We start from the raw sequence: 27913 nt of genomic DNA on the forward strand, positions 1-27913 counted from the left end.
CCTGACCAGGGATCAAACCTGTGACTCTTGCAGCGGACATGCACAGTCTTAACCACTGGACCACCAGGGAAGCATTCAGCACTTTTTTAATCTTCAAACTCTGTTCAGGCCTCCCAGTGAACTGCCATCTTCCACACAACACAAGTGAAGAACCAAAGCTGAGTTTTTTGGCCGTTTTTTAGTGGCTAAAGCCTCACCCCAGCCACTATGGAAGAAAAGGTCCCCCCACCAAACTCCCTCTTCTTTGAAGAAACACAACTGAGACCAAGCGAGAAGTAGCTATAGTTTAATACAAACCTGCACCAGAACACAATGAGTCGGGCTGTTTTGTGTTTGCCTCAATCGGGTGGCCAAAGCACAAGACCATGTGCCGTCCTGGGGTTGACACAATCTTAGCACCATGACGTTTACAGAGGAGTGAGGAAGTCACTTGGGTGCTGGGGTGTTCGAGGCTCCATCCCGACCCCAGGCTGTGCTCGCCGCCTGGGTAGCTGGAAGGGGTTTGGGTTTCCGAGTGGTTTCTGTGGTTTCTGGGTCAGTATTGGAAAAGCCCTCATCTCGGCATTGGCTTGACCGAGACCTACTGTGGACTCCTAGCACTACACACACGCACACATACACACGCACACACGGTAGCACAATTTTCTGGTAACTTAACCCCACAAACCTAGAGAGCAGCTAAGGCAAGAACAACAGTATTTATTCAGCAAGTACAAGACCAAGTTTGAGAGCTGCATTCAGTGCAACCAGAGACCCTTTTCATTCCAACCAGGAGCCGGTGGGGCTGGTGATGGGGCTGGCTGGAGCTCAGCACAGGGGCAGGGAATGGGTGACAGGGCTGACCTTTCATTCGGTTCCTTGAACCTCCTTCTGATTCTCATCTAGATGCTCTTGGGCAAGGGTGGGTCTATGTAAGGGTCGGGGGTGAATGAAGTGGAAGGCCTTCGACGGACCACACCAAGAGGTGGTCTCCCAGAGCCACGGACCACGCATCTCTCGGGCGGAGGCACTCAGAGAAGGTAAAGCTTTCCTGGCCCAAGCAGGGATGCTCTGCCCGCTGGCTACCACCACTGCTTGGCTCTTTGGCATCTGCCCAAGGCCCGTGACCCAGCAAGGGCTGAAAGGGATAAAGATGATGTGCATTGTACCAAGGGATCAGTGTCACGGTTTCCCAGGCTTAGATCCCTACTGACTGTCCCCATAGCTACCACTCTCCATGAGTGCCTTTGCTGCCTCTGCTTCCTGGGTTACCGTCTGGGTCCTCTCAGCCCCTAAGTGAGGAAGGGGAGCGTGAAGGGAGGGGTGAGGATGAGGAGGCAGCTCAAACCACATGGCAAGCCTCCAGCATGTAACTAGTTCTGGCTCAAATAGTGAATATGCATTAGTTTGTTTACAAGAAAAATCTATCTACCTGTGCAAAACAAAGCAGAATGCCTACTGGGGAGTAAGTCATCTAGCTAGTTAAACTCTCAGCGGGGGATCTGCAAGAGATGTCACTCCACTCCTTCCATCCACAGCTGGGGTAGACAACCAAGTTCTAAAAAAGGGCAGTCTGGACCTTTCTGGAGTCAGAGGGCCTGAGCTTTCTGGGCCACATCTGAGAAATGGGGAGAATAATTCATGCTTTGTGGTTGTGAGGAGCAATTGAGAGCTCATATGTGAAAGGGCTTTGAAAACATGAAAAGCACTGCAGAAATGTGCAGGGTATGACCACTGGCCCAAGAGTCCAGGAGCCGCGTGTCAGCCCAGGTGCGATGTGATGTCACTCCCCAGGGGGGAACAAGGCTTAGCAAGGGCAGTCTCTAGTGTTTCCATGGAAACCTCCTAGAGTTTTGGAGGCAGGGGAGGCCCAGCTGAGAGGAGATGGAGACCACAAGCAGGTGAGGGCGAGGTGCTGACCACAGGAGACCGCAGACCCTGTGTAGCACTGTTGGCTATAGCCAGGTCCTACTGGCCTGGCCTCCTACCTGGCATACAGCCAGCCTGCTCCCCCTATCATGCCCCTCCCACCTCTTCCCCAGCAGGCATGAGGCCTCTTGCCAATCACACAGGAGGAGCAACTGGGCCTCTGTCCAGCAGGGGGATACCTACAGGCAATTGGGTGTGTGTGTGTTGGGGGGTGGGTGGCTAGTGCTGGGAGTGACCAGGACCACACATGGGAAAGGCCACCTTGCTTCCTGAAGGTCTCTAGGGCCAGCATTCCGGGCACCCTCTCAGGATGCAGGAAACCAGGAGGGGAGGGGGCACCGGAAGACTCCAGATAGGGAGAGGAAGGGCCCCGAGAGTCCAGTATGCCCCTCTGGCCCCTGTTCTCAGTGCCCTAGGCTGTCTGGTTGGTGTCGATGCAGCATCTCTTAAGGTCCACATCTATTCCTGTTTCTATGCTATGCTAGTGACACAAAGCACCGTCAGTTTTCACAGGATGCACAAACAAGTCAAACCAAACCACTGCGCAAACCAAACGTGCAAAACGAAATCATATACACGCGCCTGGCACCAGCCTCACGCCCACCCGGCCAGCCCTTCTGGGCCTGGGACTGCCGGGATTCGGGGATGAGGCAGCCAGCAAAGGGCGCAGCGTGTCCCAGCCACTCCCAAACAGGGGCAGGAGTTGAATCGGGAGAAACAGGAGGTCCTGGGGCACGGCTGGGATACGGACACCTGTCTGACTTGGGGAAAAAGACCGAGGGGCCGAAGGGGATCGGGGAGGGGGTCCTTTTCTTTTAAAACACATCTGCTAAAGTGCTCTGGACAACTGGCGGGTTAGCCAGGGGCAGGGCACTAAGGGCGGGGGTTGCCCAAGGCCAGCAGGGGGCGGGTGCGAGGGAGGGGCAGGGCCAGGCTCTATGCAAGTGGGCTCTGTGCATAGTATGGGCTTCCTGGGCCCCAGGGAAGCCCGCTGGGGCCGAGGCAGGAAAGGACTGCAGCAGGAGGAACACATCTCAAAGTGCCTGTTAGGGTTGGCTCGAAGCACAGTGAATCACGTGTCAGACATGGGGAGGGCCCCTGGGTCCCGGGGCCCCTCAGGTGGTGAGCTGCCCAGCGCGGCCTCTCCCGCCCCACCCCTGCAACTGCGGCTGGAGGGCGTGGGGCCGGTGGCGTCGGAGCATCTTCACTTGGGGGGCTGGGCAGTGTCTTTACCAAATGCCGCTTGACCTGCCTCCGGGGGGAGCGAGGATCCGAGCCGAGGCTCGCTTTGGAACATGGTCATCGATCTGAGAACCTGGAAGGAAGGAAGCAGAGGGTGAGTTCCCCTAGGTAATAAAACCAGGTCCTCCCGTGCTTAGATGTAATTTAATCCTCAACACAACACCATCCCATTTTACAGGTGGGAAGACCGAAGCTCAGGGAAGTTAACTTGCCCACTGTCCCATAGTCTATGAGTATGTAAAGCCTGGACTTGAACCTCGGTCTTCCTGATTCAGAGCCTCCACGGTTAATTAACTGCCTTGCTACACCTGCCTTCACCACTCCCAGCCCTGGAGGGTAAGTACCCTCTCTCGTCAAGCACACAGACCATGGAGCCGCCTGTTAGCAAGTGTGCCTTTGTACATATGACTCAGTGAGCAAGAGAGGGAGGAGGGGGCGCCATTGTCTTGGAAAAACAGAACAGCACCTTCAAAGGCCCCCACGTCTTGAAATCTCGAGGCTTTGAAAAGAAGTCCTGGTGCCCCAGGGAGTGCCATGGAGCATTCTTCCGCCTGTCTCACAGCAGACAGGGTTTGAGGCGAGGGAAGGTGAGAGGCTGCCTGGTGTCTGCTGCACCTGAGAGCGGTTCTGTCCAGTCTTGGCTCTACCCAGACTTGGGTGGGAGCAGAAGCCAGGGGCCCGAGGAGACTGGCACCTCTCAGGCCTGGACGCTTCTCCTGGGGCTGACCCCGGCGGGAGGGGCCAGGCCCAGGCAGCCGTGGGGAGCGACACCTCCTGGATTGGCCAGGCGGGGGCGCCCACGGACACTCCACACGGCGGACCTCTTTCTGACTGCACTCGGTCCCCTCACTGGTGGGAGTTTTAACAGTGGCCCTCAGGGCGGGGGAGAAGTTATCTCTGTAGTGAGATTGGCTCTGAGATGATGGGGGAGGGGTGTGGAGAGGACCTCTCCCCACAAAGGCCAGTCAGCAACTCAGACAGGAGCCACTTGAGCTGCTCTCAGCGCACGGTTGGGCACAAAGGAAGCCCAGCGGCCAGCCGTGCCCCTTGGCAGCCCTGGGTATAGCTCTTTGCCTCTCAGATTAGGCTGGTTTGCGGCGGTGTCTCCCTGTCCCCAGGAGAATCCATGCTCTGTGTGGAGACATGTGGATCTAGGTCCTCTCACCCTCTGGCCCCAGCACAGAGCCTGCAGAGCAGAGGCTCAGTCTGCACCCGGGCTAGTCCTGGAGGCAGTTCAGCAAGACCCAGCCCTGACCGCTTTCACGTGGGGCTCACACTTTCCAGCAAAGCTGCTTGCAGGTCCAGGGCACCTTATGGGCCTCTGCCTGTTCTCCAGGGAAACTTGCGGTTTATGCCCGCAATTCCCCACCTTTAACTACCACTGAGCACCTGGCAGGCATGCAGCTATCAGCAGTAAAGTCTCTAAGCATAGACACACCCATATATTTCTGTTTTGTATATTCTATACAGTACAACTCCTGGCAAGAAAAGAAGGTGGCAGAGGAGCAAACAGGCTAAAGATGAGGGACGAAAGGGAAACACCATGTCTTTCAGAGAGGCTGGTGAGGACGGGGTGGGAAATGCGGGTGCAGACCAATGTGGCACAGAGTTAACCCTTCTGAGGTCTGATCATCTCTAGGGGCACCCTACGTGCCAGGCCCTCAAGATGTTTCAAGGGATGAAAACATTTGAACTTAGTAACCGTGGGGCAAGCCCCAGAAGAGCCGTGGCCGGGTGGAGTGGCAGGGCCTGTGGACTGGGAGAGCCCTCCTTTCCCATCCCCAGTATTTGTGTGTCTCTAACAGGGGACCCCGGAAAAGGCAATGGCACCCCACTCCAGTGCTCTTGCCTGGAAAATCCCATGGACAGCGGAGCCTGGTGGGCTGCAGTCCATGGGGTTGCTAAAAGTCGGACACGACTGAGCGACTTCCCTTTCACTTTTCACTTTCATGCATTGGAGAAGGAAATGGCAACCCACTCCAGTATCTTGCCTGGAGAATCCCAGGGACGGGGGAGCCTGGTGGGCTTCCGTCTATGGGGTCGCACAGAGTTGGACACGACTGAAGCGACTTAGCAGCAGCAGCAGCAGCAACAGGGGACCCAGGACTCATCACCGGGCAGAGGATGGGAGACGGAGGGAGGAGGTGGAGTAAGCCCCACTGCCTGGGTGGGACTCCTGACCCCTCCGCCCGTCTCCCTACACCCCACTGAGGTGGAGACACAAGTGCCAGGCCAAGTGGCCCTTGCTCTTACCAGAAAGGCTGAAACTGGATTCATGAAGGTCCCTCATGCCCCCATGTCGGGTGACAGGCCGGGTTGGAGTGTCTGCCAGTGGCGTTCCCATCTCTTTTTTCCCAGGATGCACAATGACAGCTACATCCCCCAGGTAGGGCGTGCGGTCCACTCCCCTCACCTTTAAGGTCTAGTGATGGCAGAGAAGGAGAAAAAGGGAAAAGATGATACCATCAGAGCACGAACACCCTCAACCATCAGGGCCAAGACACCACCACCACCACCAGAGCTTCCCTGATGGCTGATGAAGGGTCTTAACACTGCCACTCTGTTCAGAACCCAAATTATTGCACGTGACAAAGCCTTCCTACATCTTGAGCCCAAGGGTAAAGAATCCTCTTGTACTTCCTAAACAGGGCATATGTGTGAGCATGTGCAGGTATGTGCATAAAGGAGATATCCACTGGCTCCCCCTTGACACTGGTAGAATGCTTTCCAAGGCAGCAGGTAGGCTTCGGAAATATTCCGCTTTAGAGAGCATCCCTCACGTGGAGCAGTGATCCCTTCACTGGCCAGGCTCTCAAGCTGTTGTTGTTCAATCACTAAGTCATGTCTGACTCTTTGCGACTCCATAGACTGCAGCACACCAGGCTTTCCTGTCCCCTGCTCTCTCCTGGAGTTTGCTCACATTCATTTCCATTGAGTTGGTGGTGCTGTCTAACCATCTCATCCTCTGTCTCCCTCTTCTCCTTTTGCCTTCAGTCTTTCCCAGCATCAGGGTCTTTTCCAATGAGTCGGCTCTTCGCATCAGGTGGACAAAATACTGGAGCTTTTACTGGGATCGATCTGACAACTTTGTGGGAATAGAGGCTAAATACAGCTGATTTGAAGATTAGAATCCCTCATTAGCAATAGTAGTTAATTTTTTACTCACAAAGGCAGTGGAATTAAGAACCTATATTCTGCAACCAGACTGCCTATGTTTCACTCCCAGTTCTGTTACTTGGAAGCTGTGTGACCTTATGCAAGTTACATAAACTCTCTGTGCCTGTTTTCTCACTTGTAAGACTACAGAGTTGTTATGAGATCAAATGAAATAGAACACGTAAAGCTCTGGCACATGGTGAGTGACACAAAATTACCAGCAGTTGTTATTATTGCAGAGGTCATTTATGGGGCTTTATCATTTTAAAGGGTGGTATTGTGAGAGGAAGTGTGTTGGGGTGTGTGCATAAGGTCTGAAGGAGCAGCATATATAATCTACACCCCAGGCACTCATCAGAGACAGAACCTCAATCTCCTTGCTGCTCAATGCTTATTGAAAACCTTGAGAGAAACAATAGATATGGGTGATTTCTGGAATGCTCCTCAGCTTACATATTCCTTTGTATTCTCCAACAGATGTGTAGTTGAGCTCAGCCCTCAGAATGTCAAAGCTGGTCTAGAGTGTTTTAGCCTTTACCAGGCTGCACTTTGGGGTCTGGGTGGTGTAGGTGGGAGTATGGACCTGGTAAGCCCTGGGTGAGTGACTTTGGCAGGTCTGGGAAGCCCCTGGCTTCCTGGCTTTAGATACTAGTCCCAACCCCAGGGCTGGTTTCTCCCCGAGGACCCTGCTCTGTATGGACTGCTTATTTATAATTTGGGAGAAATTAGGTTTTCTGCATACCTATATTCTATTGTGTGCTCAGTCACTCACTTGTGTCCGACTCTTGGCGACCCCATAGACTGTAGCCTGCCAGCCTCCTCTGTCCATGAGGTTTCCCAGGCAAGAATACCGAAGTGGGTTGTCATTTCCTCCTCCAGGGGATCTTCTCCACCCAGAGATCGAACTCGTGTCTCTTGCATCTCTTGCATTTTGGTGGATTCTTTACTGCTGAGCCATTGGGGAAGCCCTGCGTTCTGTATGTAAGGGCTATACTGGAGAATAGGAAATAGAGATGGCTTTTTCTTGAGGACCTTACTTTGTCATTACAATAAGTGCTTTGGATAAAGGGATTCTGAGTTAAATTTATGTCAGCCCTAGAAGCTGGGCTCTTTCACTGTGGCTGGCCCTCAGAGCAGCACAAACTGGTATCTGTCTGACATTTTTGTGAGGTTGGCTTTTAGAAGGGCTTCACTTTCTTTACCCTCTTTTGACCCTATTTCCTGACTAAAATGTTCTTTTTTGGGAAAGTCACAGAATTATTGACATATTTTTTTTTGAATTGAGATATAATTCACATACCATAAAACTCACCATTTAAAAGTATACAGTATAGTTGTGTTTAGTGTAATTCACAAGGTTGTGCCACCATCACCACTGTGTAAATTCAAAATATCTTCATCACCCCTCAAAAATCCCCATACTCATTAGCAATCACTCCCATTCTCTCTGACCAACCCTGAGCAACCACTAGTCTATTTTCTGTCTGCGGATTGGCTTCTTTTGGACATTTCCAACAAATGGAATCATATAATATGTGGTCTTTTGTGACTGGATTCTTTCACTTAGCATAATGTTTTTAAGGTTCGTGCATGTTGTATATAGCATATATTAGCATTCCATTCCGTTTCATGGCTAAATAACATTCCATTGTATGGCTATATTAACACTACATTTTGTTTATTCAATAGTTGATAGGCATTTGAGTTGTTCTCACTTTTTGGCTATAAGGAAAAAATCCTGCTATCAACATTCATGGATAAGATTTTTTGCAGACATGTGTTTTCATTTCTCTTGAGTATGTCCATACCAAGAAAGGAATTGCTGAGTCATTTTGGCAACTCTATTTGGGAATTGCCAAACTGTTTTCCAAAGTGGCTGTACCATTTTACATCGATTTTACAGTGAATGAGCGTCCCGATTTCTCTACATCATCACTGATATTTTTTTTTTCCATTTTCTTATTTTAAATCATTTCCATCCTTTGTCAGATAATCTTGTGTGTGAATGGATCGCTTTTCCATCTCTTTCTGGCATGTCTTCCAGAGGTGGGGCTGAGGCCTCCTGCCATTGTCCCCATCTGGGAAGCATAGTGGAGATGGGACCCTTCACCTACCTGAGAGATCCTGAGTCTGCTTTCAGATTGAATACTGGGATAACTACAGTCATGCTTTGTTTGCGTAGTCCAAGTCTGCTCCCCAACAGAAGACCTGGATTGGGGCTAGGGCTCCTAGGCCATTGGTCATGGTGTTTCTAAGAACACCCACCATTTCTGGACAGAATCTGGAAATAGCTAGGCAGCAGCATTTTGAATCATGATGATAGTACTTTCTGCCAGAGGGGAAACCGCATGATGCTTCCACCTGTCAGTTTGTCAGACTTGTTATTTTCTGGTGATTTGGGTCCTCCACCACGAGGCCGGGGCTGCTACTGGTTCCCAGCACCTGGAGTTGTCAGGAAGGTCAATCAGTCAGTCAGTCAGTTCAGTCTCAGTCATGTCTGACTCTTTGTGAGCCCATGAACTGCAGCACGCTAGGCCTCCCTGTCCATCACCAGCTCCTGGAGTCCACCCAAACCCATGTCCATCCAGTCGGTGATGCCATCCAACCATCTCATCCTCTGTCGTCCCCTTCTCCTCCTGCCTTCAATCTTTCCCAGCATCAGGGTCTTTTCCAGTTGAGTCAGCTCTTTGCATCAGGTGGCCAAAGGATTGGAGTTTCAGCTTCAACATCAGTCCTTCCAATGAACACCCAGGACTGATCTCCTTTAGGATGGACTGGTTGGATCTCCTTGCAGTTCAAGGGACTCTCAAGAGTCTTCTCCAGCACCACAGTTCAAAAGCATCCATTCTTCTGTGCTCAGCTTTCTTTATAGTCCAACTCTCACATCCATACATGACCACTGGAAAAACCATAGCCTTGAGTAGATGGACCTTTGTTGACAAAGTATTGTCTCTGCTCTTTAATATGCTGTCTAGGTTGGTCATAACTTTCCTTCCAAGGAGTAAGCGTCTTTTAATTTTATGGCTGCAATCACCATCTGCAGTGATTTTGAAGCCCAGAAAAATAAAGTCAGCCACTGTTTCCCCATCTATTTGCCATGAAGTGATGGGACCAGATGCCATAATCTTAGTTTTCTGAATATTGAGCTTTAAGCCAACTTTTTAACTCTCCTCTTCCACTTTCATCAAGAGGCTCTTTAGTTCTTCACTTTCTGCCACGCCGCATGAGCGCAGCAGCTGAGATGGCACACAGGAAGGCCAGGGCAGTCCTCAAAGATAAGTCTGGACAGTCAATCCCAGAGCAGTGAGGGAAGAGCCAGTTCTTTTGGGTGAAACTCTCCCAAGCGTTCGGTATCCCTGGAGATGAGGAAGGAGCCTCAAGCTTCACTGAACACCTAGAGTGCTAATGGAATCCAAGGACTGGGTGAAATTCTCAAAAGAAGACCTCAGGCTACCCCCACATGGCAGTGAGCTATTTCAGACCTGCCCTGATCCCTTCAGTGTTGGAGACTCAGCAAAGCCCACCCACTCCACAGCAGACACAGGGCAACTGTGGGGAGTTTTGGGAAAGAGGATCTCCAGTGCAAATATGATAACCCTGACTAAGCCAGAAGCCCCCTGCCCTGAGGGACCACAAGAAACCTGGGTGTCAGGATAGCTGTGAGCACCTCATAGTGTCCCTGGCTCCAAGGGACTTGGGGACCCCTCCCAAGTAAATTTTACTCTGTTACAGGTGCTCCTTTTCTACTATTTTGATTGTTCCCAAAGTGACTATTCAGGCAATAGGATTCTGGTGGAAAAAACAGTGAGAACATCTTTGAGATTTACAATAGTCATATAAGAAGTCCCCAGCAGGGGTCTTCAACCCCTTCCCACATGTATTCTCCCCTCTCCCTCACCATACCTTTTCTCTCTGGACCAGTTTCTTGTAGACAGTGTCTGGGAAGGATCGCAGGGGACAGAACTTGCCGGTGCCTTCAGCACACATGAAGACGCCGTTCTCGTACACGACCCGGCCTCGGCTGATGGTGACCAGTGGGACGCCATGGCAACGCATGTTCTCGTACAGGTTGAAGTCTCCTCCCTGCACCTGGGTGCTGGCGGAGATGGTCCTGGTGGGAACGCAGTGGCAGGAGAGAACGCTATGAGAGGAGGTAAAGCTGTCACAGCTCAAAGGAAGGGAAGGTGCTCAGGGGAAGAGGCGATGACGCTCAGTGGAAAGGAAGGACTCCCAAAGGCTAGAATGAATTATGTCACCACAAAGTTATCTGTTGAAGTCCCAGTCCCCAGTACCTCAGAACGTGACTATATTCAGAGATAAGGCCTTTAAAGAACTAATTAAAGTAAAATGAGGTCATACAGGTGGGCCCTAATCCAATCAAATGGGTGTCTTTATAAGAGGAAATCGAGATGCCAGAAGTGCACACACAGAGGCAGTGCCATGTAGAGACACAGGGAAGAGATGACCTCTATAAACCAAGGGTCTCAGAATGAAATCAGCCCTGCTGACACCTTGATCTTGGACTTCTAGCCTCCAGGACTGTGAGAAAATGAATTTCTATTGTTCAAGCCTCCTCCTATTTTGTTATGGGAGCACCCTAGCTGACTAACATACTGGCCTACACTCTAAGGGTCTTTCTGCCAATAGCAATCACTAACAGCCACACCCACAAGAGCAACAGGGACCAGCCCCAGGCTGGATGCAGAATCTGACTTCTCAAGTGCCCTAATGGAGAAGCAGGACAGGGATTTGGGCAAGGGGCTGGGCGGTGGTGCACAGGGAGAACTTTTTCTGCAGTTCAACTTTTTACCTTCAAAATCCCAGCACATTTTTGTCTTGTTCACTGTTAGCTTGTGTGTCTAGAAAAGTGCTTGGCAAATGGTAGCACTTAACAGATATTGTTGAGTGACTGAATAAAGTTTAGTATTAGAAAACAATTCCCATCTCCCCTGGTCAAACCTCTGAGTAAACATGATGCCTTGTATCCTGCAGCTTGATAATTCCTGATGCATTTCATTTATTCACTCAAGTTGTATTCATAAATACTGTGGGTGTCAAGTGCTGTGCTCGAGAGAATGCACGCTCTCAACGAGGGAAGCAGAGGCTTGGTGGAAGAGTCTGGAACTGAGTGTCAGGACATCTGTCTGGTTCAGCCTCTTATTAGCTATGTGATTGGGGAGTCCCTCTACTCTCTGCTCTTAGTTTCTTCAGTGAGTGATACTCAATTGTGTCTGACTCTTTGTGATCCCATGGACTGTCGCCCACCAGGCTCCTCTGTTCATGGAATTCTCATGGCGAGAATACTAGAGTGGGTTGCCATTTCCTTTTCCAAGTTTTTTCAATAGTAAAATGGAAGTAAGAACTCCAGCCTTGAGTGCTTCTCAGGGCTGAGATAAGCACATGAGATCATTGATGTGATGCAGCTGTGAAAAACTGTAAAGCTGTGCACATGGAGCTTGCCCTGCGGCAAGTCTTCAGACCTTCTTGTTCACTGTTGCATCCCTAGTGCTTGGACCATGGCAAACCCTCAAGCATTTGTTGAACTGAACACATCTCAGGGACATCCTGCTCTATGCTAGAAGTAGGGCAAAGATGATGCTTTGGAGTTCTGTAACACAAGGTCCTTAAAAACCCCATCCCCCAGCCCTGGAGACAAGTAGCAGGCTTTACTTGGTGGCTTCGGGGTCCCACACCACCACATCGGCATCAGCTCCAGGGATGATGCGGCCCTTTCGGGGATACAGGTTGAGAATCTTGGCTGCGTTGGAACTGGTAACGGCCACAAAACGGTTCTCATCCATCTTTCCTCCAACCTGAAACATGGCCAAAGGCTCAGGTCAACCAAGGTCCTGTGTGTGTGCCTCACACCCCGTCACTGTTGTGAGCTTTTAGTTGGTCCGAATACTGGTGCTGGACAATGCCATGGGCATCATCTCGGATGAGACAATCTGCATGGCTCGGTTCCCATGTGCTCATTTCCTCCTCTCTCCTTTTTGTAACAGTGGTGGGTGGGCCCTTCTTCCAAATGGTGGCTTTCTTGGGGCAAATCTACCTCCTGTTTGTAAAACCAGGTCTACTCATGTGCTCACTATGGATAAATTGGGAGCTTTCCTAAATCCATGAAAGGACATATATTCTGTGCTGGAAAGGCATCTTATAGCCCCACCCATGAGTGCATCATGGACATTCTTCAAAAGGGATTCCTAGAACTTGTAGGTGGTCTAGGTGTTAAGAATCGCCTTCCAATGCACGGGACATGAGTTTAATCCTTGGTTGGAGAACTAAGATCCCACATGCTGCTGAGCAAATGAGACTGTCCACCCCAACTAAAGAGAAATCTGTGAGCCACAATGAAAGATCCCACGTGCTGCAACTAAGACTCAGCAAAGCCAAATAAATAAATTTAAAAAGGGATTCCTGAGCTGCCTCAGGGTCTTCCCTGAGCTGGTGGCTTAGCCTTGTGTATTTCAAATTTCTTCAGGCTCATCCCCTAAAACTGCATCTAATCTGTGATAGGTCAAGACCAAATTACTTATTTTTCAGGGGCAGAACAGGTGGTATTCAAATGAATTCCAGTCTCTGTCTTTACTATTGGACGAAAGATACCAAGATCCTTAAAGAAAGTTCACATCCCCTGGCCCAGAAATCCATTTCTAGGAATCTGTCCTCAGGAAACAATTAGAAATGCTGACATACACTCATGAACAAAGAAATTCTGTGCAGTGTTATTGCTAAATGCAAAAATTTGAAGCAGTTGAAAGTTCCAAACACCAGGGAAGCCGTAACTGAATATGGTGCTTCCATGGGAGGAAATCTTGTTTAGTTATTAACAAAGATGTTTTTAAAGAACTTTTACTGATATAGGAAGGCACTCAAAATACACTGTTATATGAAAAAAAAAAAGAAACCCAGTAATTAAAATAATGTATGCTGCATGCATAGAGCTTAGGAAGAAATATACCAAAATATTAATAATTTCTCAGTATGGAATTATGTTTTTTTCTAGTACTTTTCTGTATTTTCCAAATTGTCATGCTAGGACTTCTTACTTTTCTGATCAGGAAAATAAAAAAGACCTTTTCTGTTTTGCTTTTGAGTGAAACAAGAGCAGTAGTTGACCCAGCCCTCCTAAAGTGTGAAAATTCTTCTCCGGCCCAGCGCCGGGTGGGGTCCTGGGAACGTACCACGCCTCTCTCCCAGATGACGCTCATGCGGTCCTGAACCCCGGTCACACCGTGGGGGATCTTAGTGAAGTCCTCCTTGCCCATAGCTTTCTGCTTCGTGGTGAAAGGCCGGTGATCTGACGCCACAATGTTCAAAGTATCACTGGGTAAAGAGAAGGACATGACTAGTAAGGGGAGGGGAGGCCAGGGTCCCAGAGGGTGAGGACAGGGAAAAAGCCTTTGCTTGGGAACCTGGCAAAGCTGGTTTCAGTCTCCACTCTGATACTTCAGAGCTGTATGACCTCTAATGAGTTAATCTGTGAGAACCTCAGTTTACACATCTGCAGAATGGGGATATGTGCTAACCATGGCACAGAATGGTCATAGAAGACATCGAGAGTAGTCTTTGGGATGTTGACTTTAAGAGTTAAGAGAACGAACAGAGAAAAATTGAACTTAAAAGAGTTTAAAGTGAGAGGGTGGAGGTAGTTTTACTTCCCCAAAACATATACAAACTCCCTCTCATGTCCCTGCTCAACCCCCACCTGGCCCTGCTGGCAACAAGCACGTGCTTGGTAAAATACTCAAGTTCTATGTTAAGCTTTGTGGGAAGAGGATGGACAAGATAGAAGAGAAGCCTGGTTTGATGAGCCAGCAATGACATGGCAGTGGGTCATCGCCACTGCCATCCGTGACCATGGTCCTCAGATGGTTGCTGAGGCTGTGGTGGGTGAGGCATGCCGGGCTCTTGAGGGGCTCCTGGGCCAGCTCAGAACTTGGGGTGGAGACTTATGTCGGTGAGAGTTCACATGGTGGCAGACCCTCTGCCTGAGGAGACAGGCAGATGGCTGGCCCATGGCTGGCCCACGTTCAGAGATCTCTGTAGGCCTCAGAGGTGCGGGGAGGGATGCCTCCATTGCCCAGGCCAGGACAGCCTGAGGAGGAAACACCCTAAGAGGGCAGGGAGGGGCCTGGTGGGAGAGGGGACAGCACAGCAGGGGCCCTGGAGTCTAGTTTAACTTGGAGGAGTTACCAAGCCTTGTGTGTGCATGTGGGCCAACTGAGATGCGATCCTCAGAGGGGAATCTTTGCGCAGAAGGCATTATTTGGCTTGGTGAGGAGGCATATTCTTAAGGCTCTCAGACGTTCAGGGTCAGGCTGCACATGGGGCTGCCTCCACTAGGGGCCTGGCAGGGCTTTCCCCAAATGACTACTATTCTTGGCAAAATCCACAGGGACATGACTTAGCTCCTCCGTGGCAGGGCTGGCAGCTTCTGGTGCCAAAGATGCTGCTGTGGCCCCCCGAGAGACTGCAGGAGGGGGTCCTCCACTGAGCAGAGGGTTGTGTTCCCAGAGACCCCCCACCTCCCCCAGACCCAGAGAACCTGCCAGCGATGAACAGAATCTTCAGTTTTCACTCTTTCTCAGGCGTTCTCCAGACCCCTGGGTGGGGTTCAGATCAGAAAATGCTCATTAGAGTCAGGGGCTGAGGATCCATGGACCCCATGCTTTAACTGACAAGTCTAACTGAGCCCTCGCCTTTCTTAAAAGGCCCACACACGAGTAAGTGTTCGCTAGGCAGGAGTGAATGAGGAGGGCACATTCCAGAAGGGCTTTTGGGGACCCCCAGTGCTGCCAGGAATCTGGGAGATATGACACACCCATCCCTACTCTTTAAAACATCACTAACTTTTGTTAAGTACTTTAAAGATGTGCTGTCCTGTGCTTAGTTGCTCTGACTCTTTGAGTTGTATCCGACTCTTTGTGACCGGATGGACTGAAGCCCGCCAGGCTCCTCTGCCCATGGGGATTCTCCAGGCAAGAATACTGGAGTGGGTTGCCATGCCCTCCTCCAGGGGATCTTCCAACCCAGGGATCGAACCCAGGTCTCCCACATTGCAGGTAGATTCTTTACCATCTGAGCCACCAGGGAAACCCGCTTAAAAAATATGTAAGTTCAAATGAAAGAGTTTCTGGTCTCTTTAAGAAGTCAGATTTTAAATAAAGGACAAATCCTGACATCTACAGATTGTACTTTTTACCCTGATATACCCGAAGAGATCATATCCTAAAATAGATCATTATAAAGCAGCTCATATTTTCTTATAGAAATACATTAATTAGTGCGTGGGTTTTCTATCAAGTACTTTGCATAACACCAATTATCACTAAAATGTCATAAAAGCAAAATTACAGTAATCATGAATTCCTAAAAATGTTAAAAATATGCTCCAAATTCTATAAAATTATACAAGTTTACAATATGCACTGATTAAAAAAGAGATTCAAACTATTCTCATAAGTATTCACATGAAATTATAATTCTGTTTAAATGAATAGAATTTAGTTGAATAATTTAAATAAATTTGAAAAAATAAGCTAGAAATAAAAACTTGAAATTATTCAATTAATAATACTTTTCTTCTTCTGCTTGTTTAAAGTCGTGTGGGTTTGGGCACTGTAATTTGGGTGGGTTGGGGAATTCATTACCTTTTTGTTCTTTCCGTAAATTTGCTTGTGAGGTATTTCGAAAGAGTTCTTTGACCTTGCAAAGGAGCCAAAACTATTATCATGGGTTCTTGATACTGGTTTGTTTTTGTTGTGTTGATAATAGTGAAAAGGAAGCTGGTTTTTCCCCCAAACAAGCATTTTTAAAAGTAAGAGCTGATCTACCATTTCTCCCTTTACTCTCTCAAATTGGTTAAAACTCTCAGAGCTGCCACTGCTCAGAATCTTAGCAATTTATGGGACAGATTATAATTACTGCCACTGTGCCACAACATATCCTACCCCTCCAGGGGCCACTGTGGCCCCAGGACCCTACCACCTGCACTCCAGTCACATTTGGAAAACCCCATAGTGCTCTTTCAGAGAAGGCAATGGCACCCCACTCCAGTACTGTTGCCTGGAAAATCACATGGACAGAGGAGCCTGGTGGGCTGCAGCCCATGGGGTTGTGAAGAGTCAGACATGACTGAGCGACTTCACTTTCCCTTTTCACTTTCATGCATTGGAGAAGGAAATGGCAACCCACTCCAGTGTTCTTGCCTGGAGAATCCCAGAGACCGTGGAGCCTGGTGGGCTGCCATCTATGGGGTCGCACAGAGTCGGACACGACTGAAGTGACTTAGCAGCAGCACAGTGCTCTTTAGGTTGTTAAGAGAGCAAGATGTTGAGTGGAAATTTTCCAGCTGTTAGTCAACCAACCAAGACTGAAAACTAAGGACATGGATGAGATAAATGCCCCATTATCTAATGACAGCCACCTCCAACTGGGGCTGGTCACTTCCCTCAACACTCCCCACCATCATCCTAGCAGAAGTGTATCACCATCCCCACGTCTATAAAAGCAGAAAACAGGGAGGGCGACTGAGGTGTTTGGTAAAATGGAGGGTCCTGTGGTCTTGCCCTTCTTCCTGTTTTCATGAGTTGAATGGTACTTTCCCTCTCCCCCAACTAGTCTACCTCAGAGTCAAGAGGAGACATTTGAAGAAGTTCACCTATGGAGATCAGAGGTGACAGGAGCAGGCACCTGCTTGGAAGATGGGTGGGTGGGCCCGCCTGAGCCTCTGAATGAGGAGAGTCAGGTCATGGGGGTGGGGCAGCCTGTAATCCCATCAGAAGGAGCGGCAAAGCTGCTTGAGCTTCCTCTGGGCCCAGACTCTGCAAAAGGTGATGGGGCTTAAGCTGCAGGCCCAGGTTCTTGTTCACAGGGAAGCTGGGAAGGGGCAGGTTAGAGGAGGTAAAGATGGGGACTCCCCTGATGGTCCAGTGACTAAAACATTGCATTTCCACAGCAGGGGGCCTGGGTTCGATCCCTGGTCAGGATCCCAGGTCCCAGTAAAGATACCACATGCTGCAAGGAAGATCAAAGATCCCGAGTGCTGCAACTAAGACCCAGCAGAGCCAAAGAAATAATTTTTGTTTTAAAAGGAGAAGTCAAGCTGGACTCCATCTCCTGTGTCAGAGGATGGCATGAGAGTGGCTCAAGAGAGCCCTTATCTGGGCACATACCCTGCACAAGGAGGGCCCCAGAAGCCAGTCAACTTTCTTCCAGAGAAGAAGCAGCATCAGTTAGTACAGGGGTACAGGCCGTGCTTGGGTGTGGACCAGTGTCCCCACCCCTTTAATCCTAATGCCCACCAAATTCCCCAAGCTGAGAGTTGGGAGGAGAGGAGACTGACTTTTAAACTGAACTGGACTTTAATAACCAAAAGGGAAGAAAAAGCAATGGGTTTTACCATTACCTAAACCCTGATGCTGGGAGGGATTGGGGGCAGGAGGAGAAGGGGACGACAGAGGATAAGATGGCTGGATGGCATCACTGACCTGATGGACTTGAGTTTGAGTGAACTCCGGGAGTTGGTGATGGACAGGGAGGCCTGGAGTGCTGCAGTTCATGGGGTCGCAAAGAGTCGGACACGACTGAGCGACTGAACTGAACTGAACTGAACTGAAGGGTTACTAGAGGCAAGAATTTGCAAGCCAGTACTGGAGAAGGAAATGACAACCCACTCCAGTACTCTTGCCTGGAAAATTCCATGGACTGAGAGGCTCCTCAGAGCCTGATAGGCCACAGTCCATGGTGTCGCAAAGAGTTGGACATGACCGAGCAACTTCACGTCACTCACTGGAACCAAACAAAATCTTTCCGTGTTTGTGTCCCACCAGAATCAGACTATCCATTGAAGCATATTATCTAGATTCAGATTGAATGGGAAAAGCGTTTTGGAAAAACAGGAACTGGAGAAAAGAAGGTCTGGAGGAAGAGGTTAAGAAGAAAGAGGGAGAAGGTGTGGAAGAAAAAGGAAAAGAGGAAAGAAAGGAGGGAGCAACACAGAGGGAGGGACACACAATGAGAGTAAATCACGTGGGAAACAATGAGAGGGGTAGGTGAAGGTAAAAAAGAAAAAGATCCACAAATATTCTCAGATAAGTCAGAGTCTACATCCTACAGCTCCCCAGTGGTCTTCAGTGTATGAGAGCAAGGTCCTTTGAAATTCTGAATAGCTACTGTTCACAGTTTTATATCGGAGAAGGCAATGGCACCCCTCTCCAGTACTCTTGCCTGGAAAATCCCATGGATGGAGGAGCCTGGTAGGCTGGAGTCCATGGGGTCGCTGGGAGTCGGACACGACTGAGCGACTTCCCTTTCACTTTTCACTTTCATGCATTGGAGAAGGAAATGGCAACCCACTCCAGTGTTCTTGCCTGGAGAATCCCAGGGACAGGGGAGCCTGGTGGGCCGCCGTCCATGGGGTCGCACAGAGTCGGACACAACTAAAGCAACTTAGCAGCCCAGTTTTATATACGCTCTTTACTTATCTCCTCAGAAGCTCTCACTCCCAATCAGGTAGTCATAGGAGCACCATGGCACAGCAGGAGCTTTGGAGAAGGCAACACAAGCAAAACTCTTCCTTTGGACACAAGGAAATCGAACTTAGGTCAGACTGGGGGCCTCTACGATATCACCTTAAAGGTCTACAAATGCCCAGCATGGCCCGAATTGTGACACAAGGCTGCATCGTGGTCCAGCTGAGGTGCCTTACTTGGCCAGCAGGCTCATGAGGTAGGTTGATGTGTTGGTGTCCAGTCTCAGGGGAGGCACCGTGACGTAGGCGGCTGCGTGGGACCAGTCCTGGTGGTAGTAGTGTAAGCCCGTGAGCGTGGCGTGTGCAGTGGTGGTCTCAGCCAGCACAACCTTCCCTGCAAGAAGAGGGAAGTCTGACCATCACCAGGAGGCCAGTGAACCTGGGGGAGCATTGGTCGGAGCCTCTCACTGGGCAGGGGAAGGAGCTGAAGTCAGAAAGGAAGGGACTAGCCTGAGCTCGGCTGGGCATTGGAGACCCCAGCTGCGGTCAAGGCCAGAGTGCTCCCGCGTCCCAGGAGACAGAGGCGGAAGGCTGGGTCCACAGCACAGGTGAGACCCTGGAGGAGGTCTAGCTAGAGGAGAGGTAGGAGGCGAGATGCGGAAGGCAGTGTGGCGGGAGGGCTGGAAGGCCCTAATTTATATCCCCAGGTTCGTGACTGTGATCTTTTATGCTTGTTATCAGGCCCCCACTGGCACCCCAAGCCAGGCTGGGAGTACAAGCATGGACAAAGCCTTCAGGCGTGGCCAGGTGCTCAGACACACAGGTGTCCTAGGGCTGGTACACTGGGTTCCTGAAGGGGATGTCCAGCTCCGACACTGTCATTTCTCCAAGGACTACATAGGCATTTCCCCCTGAAATGTCCGCTGTAACTCATCCAGGATTTTATGTTGGTTACCAAGGCAACCACTAGCAAAACCCAAGAGACCAAAAAAAAAAAAACAAAACAAAACCAATTCATGAGTTGATTAAAAAACTTGAAAAATTTTTATCAATCTGAGGAGAGGTGACAGACACTTCTGTAAAGCTGTTATGCATACAAATGTGCAGAGGAAAACCCTTATTCTAAGGGGCCAACCCCAGGCCTGGGCAGGAAGACAGCAGGAAAGAGAAGGGCAGGGCAGTCTCAGGGCCTGGCCTCAGGAGCCAGAAGGGAAAGTGCATGAAGCTGCTGGGCACCCCTCGCACAAGGGCTAACTGCCCAGCCCACCCTACTAACTCACCTTGCATCTTAGCAGCTGCAATAACATCACCGGCTGAGATGCTGGACACGTTGACCAGATAGATGGGACAGTGAGTCTAAACACAGGAAACATGGTGGGAAGGAGAGAGCATCAACCCCATAACAAGCATCAAGATGACCAGACAGGATTAGTCCTGGCGCCAGCACTTCCCCCTGCATCGCTCTGCACCCTCCTTAGGCTGACAGTCTTCTGCACAGAATGCAGGCCTGGCAGCTGCAGGCTAGGGGAACCCCACAAAACAAGGAGGGGACAGGTGGTGCCTGGCACCAGAGCCCACAGTGGGAATATCTGGGTAAGATGTCAAGTGCTGAACCTCACATTTTCTACCAGCCAACACCAAGACTATTTACAACTTAAAATGAGGGATTTTTTCCTGTTCATGAATGTGAAGACCTAGGTACAGTTGTGTATTATGTCCCATATCTAAAATTATGATGCCTGCCATGTGAAGGCTGCTCTATCAGCAGATAGAATGTACTCTACCCCAGAGAAGAAATGTTACACAAGAGGTTCAGGGTTCAGTCTACATCAGACAGGACCAGTCTTGCAAATGGACACTGGATTATAACTCTGATTAACTTTTCCTCTACTGAACTGTGCAACCATGGTCCATGGTTTCACTTCTTTGGGAATATGTTTGAGCTAAAAAAAGGAGGAATTGCCCTTTTGTTGTTCAGATCTTTCCTTACTCTGGGGTAAGTTTCCATCAGGAAGTAATTGCTAGCATAATTATTGTTATAACAATAAAATGATGTCCTTGTCCAGCTTCTAGACTTATAAAGGGCTAATGGAAAACTTCCCAAATGTTATTCTAGTGCCTTCTTATCAAATTAGGAGGATAGAGAATTTAGGAACTGGCCTGACATTTGATGTGCTTGGTACAAGTTTCCTGACTAGTTCTGAGACCAACTGGACCTCTGACCTCTGTGTTCCCCTGGTGTCCCTAACACCACACCCTTCACCCTCTGCTCATGGCCTTCAAGGTAGCCCAGGTCTTTCCAGAGGAGAAGTTCTCAAGTGTTAGTGCCTATTAAAATCATTAGTGGGCTTGTTAAAACACAGATTGCTGGGCGTCACCCCCAGTTTCTGATTCAGTGGGTCTGGACAAGCCTGAGCATTTGTGTTTCTGAGTTCCTATTTCTAACAAACAATGTGGAAGCAGCTAGTCCAGAGACTGCACTTAGAAAACTAGTGTTTTAGAGAAGGTAGTTTGGATTATCTGAGCAAAGGGAACCCTCTAGTGACAGTTCAGGAGGGGAAATGACCTTGATACAGTGTTCTATTGTGTATAAAGTGCTTTTCCTTCCATGATTTGTTTGATGCTCACAACCATCCTGTAAGGAGTGGGTGATACCCTCACTCCAATTTTAGATAATGAAACAGTCTCTTGGAATGGTTGATTGACTGGCATGTGACCAGAAGCTTGTCTTTGATCAAGCTTGTCACGTCTCTTGCTTGCTCTCACCATGACACTGCATCAGTGCCCCCTTACCCTGAACTGTACCAAGAAAAAAATCACGAATGGCCCAGAGCTAGAGGTCTGAATTGTGATTCTCTAAGTAAAAATTTTTATTCCTCTAGAAGAAACAGATTCCAGTTGCCGTGAGGCTCTGTGGTCCCCACCTTGCCTCGCCTTCCTTGGGAGTTGTTTCCACTTGAGCAATGAACCAGATGTCAGTAAGCTCAGTGGGGTGGAACAGACAGCCAGTGGCAAGGAGCACTCCTATCATGGCTGTGGGAATAACAATGTTCATTTAGCAAACGATGTTCATTTGGGGTCCTGTGAGCCAGACCTGGTGCTAGCACCCAGAGCAGATTGGGACTCCACCATCCAGGCTGGTTTCTGACCCCAGAGTTGAAAATGGGCTGAGAGTGATCTGGGGTCTACTTACTCTGTTTGCAATGGTGATAACTCGGTGAGTGGCTTCTGCTTCCAGCTGTTAGGAACAGAGGACAGGAAGAAAACAAACTTCATCATCTCCCCAAGCAAGCTTACCTCTGCCTGATACCCCACCCTGTAGAAAGTGCTGGAATGTCTGACTCAGAGCCGGAGGGGCCAAGTGCACCCACAGACACTGGCCTGGGAGGAAACCCTGAGCAGGGGCACCAAGTTCCAGACACCTCTGTTCACCTCAAGAGCATCCCAGGACTTAGTGTTCCAGGTGTGTCTTCCCTGGATGCTACTCAGGGCTTAATTCAAAGGCAATAAAACAAGAGCAAACAAAAACACCTCCCCTGGTTTCTGGTGCCTTCTCTCCACAGCCATCTCAGAACTGTAGCAAAGGAGCAACACTGATTTCAAGCTGGAAATTAGCCTAGATCAGGATTTCTGAACCTTGACACTATTGACATTTTGTGTGAGGTAATTCTTTGTGGTGGAGGCTGAATGGACATTGTGGGCTCTTCAGCAGCAGCCGCCACCTCTACCTACTAGATGCCATTAACATCCTCCCCCTGAGTTGGGACAACCCCAAATATCTGAAGCTCCAGTACTTTGGCCATCTGATGCAAAGAGCCGACTCACTGGAAGAGACCATGATACTGGGAAAGAGTGAAGGCAGGAGGAGAAGGGAACAACAGAGGTTGAGATGGTTGGATGGCATCACCGACTCGATGGACAGGAGTTTGAACAAGCTCTGGGAGATGGTGTAGGACAGGGAAGCATGGCGTGCTGCAGTCCATGGGGTCGCAAAGAGTCGGACATGACTGAGTGACTGAACAACAAAATAACTCTGGACATCACCAAATGTCCCTGGGGAGCAAAATCTCCCCAGATGTTCCCCTTTAATCAGTAGATGATGGTGGTGGTAATTCTTGCTTTTACTACCACTACAGTCAGTGCCTTGCTCCTCTCCTGGTAGAACTCCACAAAGTGCAGTCCTGTGCCCATCACCCACCCACCCCTGTTCTCACGGGCACTCTCAGTGCATTGTCTTTATTGAAGTTGGTGTGTCTTTCTCTACCAGCTCTGAGGTGCCCAGACTGGAGCTACATTCAAGGGCTCTGACAGACAGGGACAGACCCAGGGCAGGAGTAAGGCTTATACAGGGCTGACCCAGTATAAGCTGACTTAGTTTCTGTCAGATGGTAGAACCATCACATCCTGTCTCCAGCTCTTCATCCCTCAAGGCTTCCCCATCAATTCTTCATGGGCATCCAAGCACCACTCTGCATTTAAGGCTTTGAAGAAACAGAAAATAGCTTTCTCCTCACCAGTGGTGGGGGATATCTGAACAGGGCCATAGGGCAAGAATGCATTATTTATCTAATGTGATCCTCCAGAGTCAAATTCTTCAGAAAATGGGCACTGGAGGGCATTTGTGTCAACATCCTGCAAAACCACGAGAGGGTAAAATCAGAGGGCAGAGGAGGGGCAGGCGTTAGTTACCATTCTTTGCGATGAACAGGAAAAGAGGGAGAGAGCACACACATGTGCCTCTTGTTTCTAGTGGGAACAGTCCAGAGTTTTCCTCAGACACTCAAAGGGATCTCAGCCCCCAAATGCGGATTCACTGGCTTACAGCCTGGAGTTTCTTCTAGCATCTGAAGCCTCTGTCAGTCTGTCTTTTCTCTCCCAATTTAATTTTGGCCACTGCAACCCCTCACATGCTCACATGGCCTCCCTCAGATCCTTGAAATCAGACCCAACCCAGGTGGGTCTGTTTCTCCAAAGTGGTCTTCCCCACAGAAGTTCAAGGCCTGGTCAGCTGAAGCATAGTAGCAGTGTAGTAGGGTAGTAGTATTAGCTGCACACTCCTGTCTGACTCTTGGCGACCCAATGGACTGTAGCCTGGTAGGCTCCTCTGTCCATGGAATTCTCCAGGCAAGAATATTGGACTGAGTTGCCATTCCCTTCTCCAGGGGATCTTCCCGACCCAGGGATGGAACCCAGGTCTCCCACATTGCAGGCAGATTATTTACCATCTGAGCCACCAGTGAAGTCCCAGCTGTAGTATGGAGGAGGCTGCTCCTTGGGAAGCTTCCAGATGGGAATTTCACCCATGGAGAAAGCAATACCAGACAACCTGTATTCACAGATGTCTCATGCATCCTAAAGATTCTGTGAATCTATAGGAAGGACGTTGACAAAGAATGCAGACGTCTTTCTCACCTCCTCTGGACGGCTGATCTCAATGCCTTCTGGGCCTGTGATACCCAAGTCTAGTGCTTCCTTTGCTCCCTGAATAATAGCAAAAGAAAGAAAATCGAGAGAATGAGAGAGATACAAAAAACATAACCCAAGGGACTATAAAGTATGCTCAGCCCAGCCCATGCCAATAGGCTTGCTGCTTTTCTCACTTCTGTAATCCTCATCGTCTAAAAAGGGCAGGATTAATACAGGGCTCCCCTGAGACTCACTTCATAATGGTTGAAAATATTTTTTTCCTCTTAGAAATACAGTTCAGTCACCAGCCAACAGGCCTGGGACACTAAAGACATGCACTCTTTATTGATCTGAAAAATCAGAATTTCCTCACTGGAAATCTAGTTAAATCTCCAGCTTCTAGAAATGCCTAGATTAGCCTTTACCCCAAGTGTCTTTATTAAGATCCAGGAGTAAAAAGGGGCTTGTCTGTCTTGGTCCCAGTGAGAAGATCTCTCTAATACCTCTGCACCTCTGAGGAGGTCCAGGAAAGTGGAAGGCTGACTCTTATTTATTCTTATTTTAATGTCACATCTCATTTCTTAGAGATGCTCTGCATTCCTTGTGGTAATGGAATTTAAATATCATATTAGAATGAAGATATCATCATTCAAGACTTAGAAACCCTTTTGAACTACAAAGGAAGATTTGTTTTTTTACAGACACTAGAAAAGTTTGGATTTAGGGGCAAAGATCCATCATCTGGGGTGTTAACATCTCACACTTTCTTTTAGAATTTCTTTTAGAATTTGTCTTATCTGAACCCTGTAGGATGGGTCACAGGTGGTCAAGAATCCCTCTGAGAATTGGTGCCCGCCCCCTCTTGCCCAATATTCTCTACTGCCTTGCCTCAGCCACGAGCTCCCCATTTTCAGCATGGACTCGGGCGATAGCTCCAATATCCTTGCAAGCGTGAAACACTTGGTACAGCTCGCTGTCCCGAAGCATATACAAGTCCTTGTAGGTCATGAACATCTGAAACGAGTTGACTCCCTTCTCCCTCACCAGGGTCTCCATTTCCACTTTCACCTGCAGGGCAAAACGTAAAGGCAGTGTTACCTGGTACAGACCTGGTACAGATTATCCAGAGGCTGGCCGGCCGAGGCTGGCCCAGCATGGAGGAGAGAGGTAGCTCAGTGGATGGAGTTGCCGCGTGACCACCCGTAACCTCATAGTATGTCACTCTCCTCCCACTCCCCAGGCTGCTGTGAGGTCAGATGAGCAAATGGACACGGAAGTGCTTTGAAAATGGTCCAGCATGCTACAAATATAGAAACACTATCTGGGCATGTTTCTCGAATCACATAAGCCTGTCTATATTTCTGTCTCCAAATCAGCCTTGTTGGTAAATGCACTAATGACTTTCATAGCTTGGTCAGTTCCCTCCATCCCCATAATGGAAGGGGTGTTACAGAGAAGGCATACTAATACTAAAAATCCAGAGACCTAGGGAAAAATCTAATTTAGGGACAAAACCAAACATGAAATAAAGCTATGTGAATACAGAGATTGATCCCAATACTATTTATACTAGGGAAAAAAATGGAAGAAACACTGGTCTGACAGTAGGTAAATAAATTGTGATTCATCTACTTGACAGAACACTGAGTGGCCATGGCATTGATGGTCATGAAGACCATGCAGCCAAATCGAAAATGCTCATCCTTAAAGCAAAAGAGTTACTATGTAAAAAGCAGGTATGGAAAAGACCAGAAAGAAATGAGCTAGAATAGCAATGGTCATTGTATTGGGGGTGACTGGATTATGGGCTTCCTTTCTTTTCTATTTTTAAAATCTATAATTAGAAAAAAATTTTGATTACCATAGAAAAGAATTTAAAATTCTAGATACATGAAAGTCGCCACAATCTCTGGGGAGTTAGGGATGACTGGCTTGGCCTCAATGTTGAGGATCTGAGTGGATCCTCGATTCCAGTCCCTTGATGGGGGAGGGAAGGGAGAGAGGCTCAGGGTAGGAGGGGGTTACCCACCCAGGAGGGTGTCTGAATTGGACAAAACCTCCATCTAAAATAAGGGATGGCTGGCATTAGGAATAGATGGCATCTTCTGCCCGGTACCAGGAGGGGAGTCTTCATGTGGGAGCTGGGTGGCTCTGCGGCCTTTCATGAGCACCCTTTTGGAAGTAATGAGTGAGACTGGGTGAATCTCACAATCAAGGCTTGTACTCGAGGGCAGAAGTGCAGTCAGGCTTTTAGTTACCAGCTCAGAAGGGAGTCAGGCTCTTTAGGTCAGGGTCCCCAGCTGGAGAACTTTGTAAAATCTCTCAATGCTTGTTTATTTTTAAGATCCCAGGGCACCCACTCAAGTACTGGCACATGGTGATTAATGAACACTTGATGAAAGAATGAATATTCGGGCTGCTTCCCGGGGGCAATAAGCAGTAACAACTCCAGAAGTGAAGCAAAGTCTAAATGCCTGTGAATTTGTTTTCAGGAAGAACAAGAAAGTGGGAAGCCAGGGAGCAGGGCTTAGACTCTGGCCCTGGAGCCTGGGCAACGGGAGGCCAGGATAGCCAGGGGCACAGAGGCTGAACTGAGACAGGGCCCAGTGGGAGATGGCCTCAGGGCGTTTAGAACAGGAGCTGGGGCCCAGCAGGAAAGAAGCACCCATTCTTTCTGGGTAAGATGGTAAGATCCATTCTTACCAGGCGGCACTGAGCCAGGACAGGACCCTCTGTTCTGAGACCTCAGTGCTGTTAACTTCCAGCACAAAATGATTCGACCCTGGGGGCTGACCCCACTACTCAGCAGCGACCCCTTCTGTGCCAGTGGTACCTAATGTAAAGCGTCAGGACACGCTGATAGCCTGGTGGTCAGAGCAAGGAGCTGGTGCTCCCTGTGTATGTGCTGGAAAACTGGCTCTTTAAATTAAGCAAGACAGCACCTGCCACATAGAATCTTAAGTGTTTTTTGTTTTAGCATTTGGGGGAGTTAGGATGCTGGTGGGAGGGACATTCCTCACTGTAGGAGAGCGTCACCCACAGCTGGCCACAGTGTCAGCTGGTCACCCACAGCGTCACCCACTAAATGGCCCCTCCGCCAACAAGAGCACTGGTTCTCCTTTCAGGGTTCCACCCAGCACTGTTACCTTGGGAGCCCACCAGGTGATCCCCACGTGGAGGGCATAGTCACAGCAAACCTTGGGGTCGGCCAGACCCCGGCACTTCTCGTAGGCTTCCACAAGGGAGGTCTCCTTGTCAGGCAGGACATGGCCGATGATCATGGTGGTGCCTCCAACGAGTGCTGCCTGAGGGAGACGGGAAAAGCCATCCGGTTACATTTCTACCCACATGTGGGTCGCTGCATGGGGAGACACTGGGTCCTCAGGTGGATATTCAGGACAACCACTGACTCTCCCACATAGGAGGCAGGGGGTCCAAGTGCAGCAGTGTTCGGGAAACTGCGAGGGGCTGGAGTTCCTGGGTCACACACAGGAGCCAGTGTATAACCTTCGTCATTACTGTGGATCCAACACACAAAGCTGCTTCTTCCTCATTTTGGGTTGTGGCTCGGTGCTTTGGAAAAACCACTTAGTGTGTTTCCTCAGCCTCTATTTCCCAATGAGACAATTCCCCCCAAATGATTTCCGACCAACTTGAATATATGAGTGAAGTGAAGTGAAAGTTGCTCATTCGCCTCCGACTCTTTGCGACCCCATGGACTATACT

At 49.2% G+C, this 27913-nt stretch overlaps 1 protein-coding gene across 3 annotated transcripts in view; it reads right to left on the reverse strand.

The window, feature by feature from the left end:
* Window positions 1–270: 270 nt before the first annotated feature.
* The window catches only part of DPYSL5 (dihydropyrimidinase like 5), an 89539-nt gene continuing 61896 nt past the window's right edge, over window positions 271–27913 (reverse strand). For all 3 annotated transcript variants that reach the window (XM_027555873.1, XM_027555875.1, XM_027555874.1), the window contains exons 3-13: window positions 27334–27492; window positions 25076–25255; window positions 24194–24262; window positions 21975–22019; window positions 20062–20137; window positions 19019–19175; window positions 13491–13632; window positions 11977–12119; window positions 10210–10417; window positions 5404–5572; window positions 271–3223 (exon numbers count right to left, since the gene is read on the reverse strand). In XM_027555873.1, coding sequence (XP_027411674.1) covers window positions 3138–3223; window positions 5404–5572; window positions 10210–10417; window positions 11977–12119; window positions 13491–13632; window positions 19019–19175; window positions 20062–20137; window positions 21975–22019; window positions 24194–24262; window positions 25076–25255; window positions 27334–27492 — 1434 coding nt within the window. In that variant the 3' untranslated portion in view covers window positions 271–3137. The remainder of the gene's footprint in view (window positions 3224–5403; window positions 5573–10209; window positions 10418–11976; window positions 12120–13490; window positions 13633–19018; window positions 19176–20061; window positions 20138–21974; window positions 22020–24193; window positions 24263–25075; window positions 25256–27333; window positions 27493–27913) is intronic.

The sequence above is a fragment of the Bos indicus x Bos taurus genome, chromosome 11 (genome assembly GCF_003369695.1).
Source record: "Bos indicus x Bos taurus breed Angus x Brahman F1 hybrid chromosome 11, Bos_hybrid_MaternalHap_v2.0, whole genome shotgun sequence".
In the NCBI taxonomy this organism is placed as follows: domain Eukaryota; kingdom Metazoa; phylum Chordata; class Mammalia; order Artiodactyla; family Bovidae; genus Bos; species Bos indicus x Bos taurus.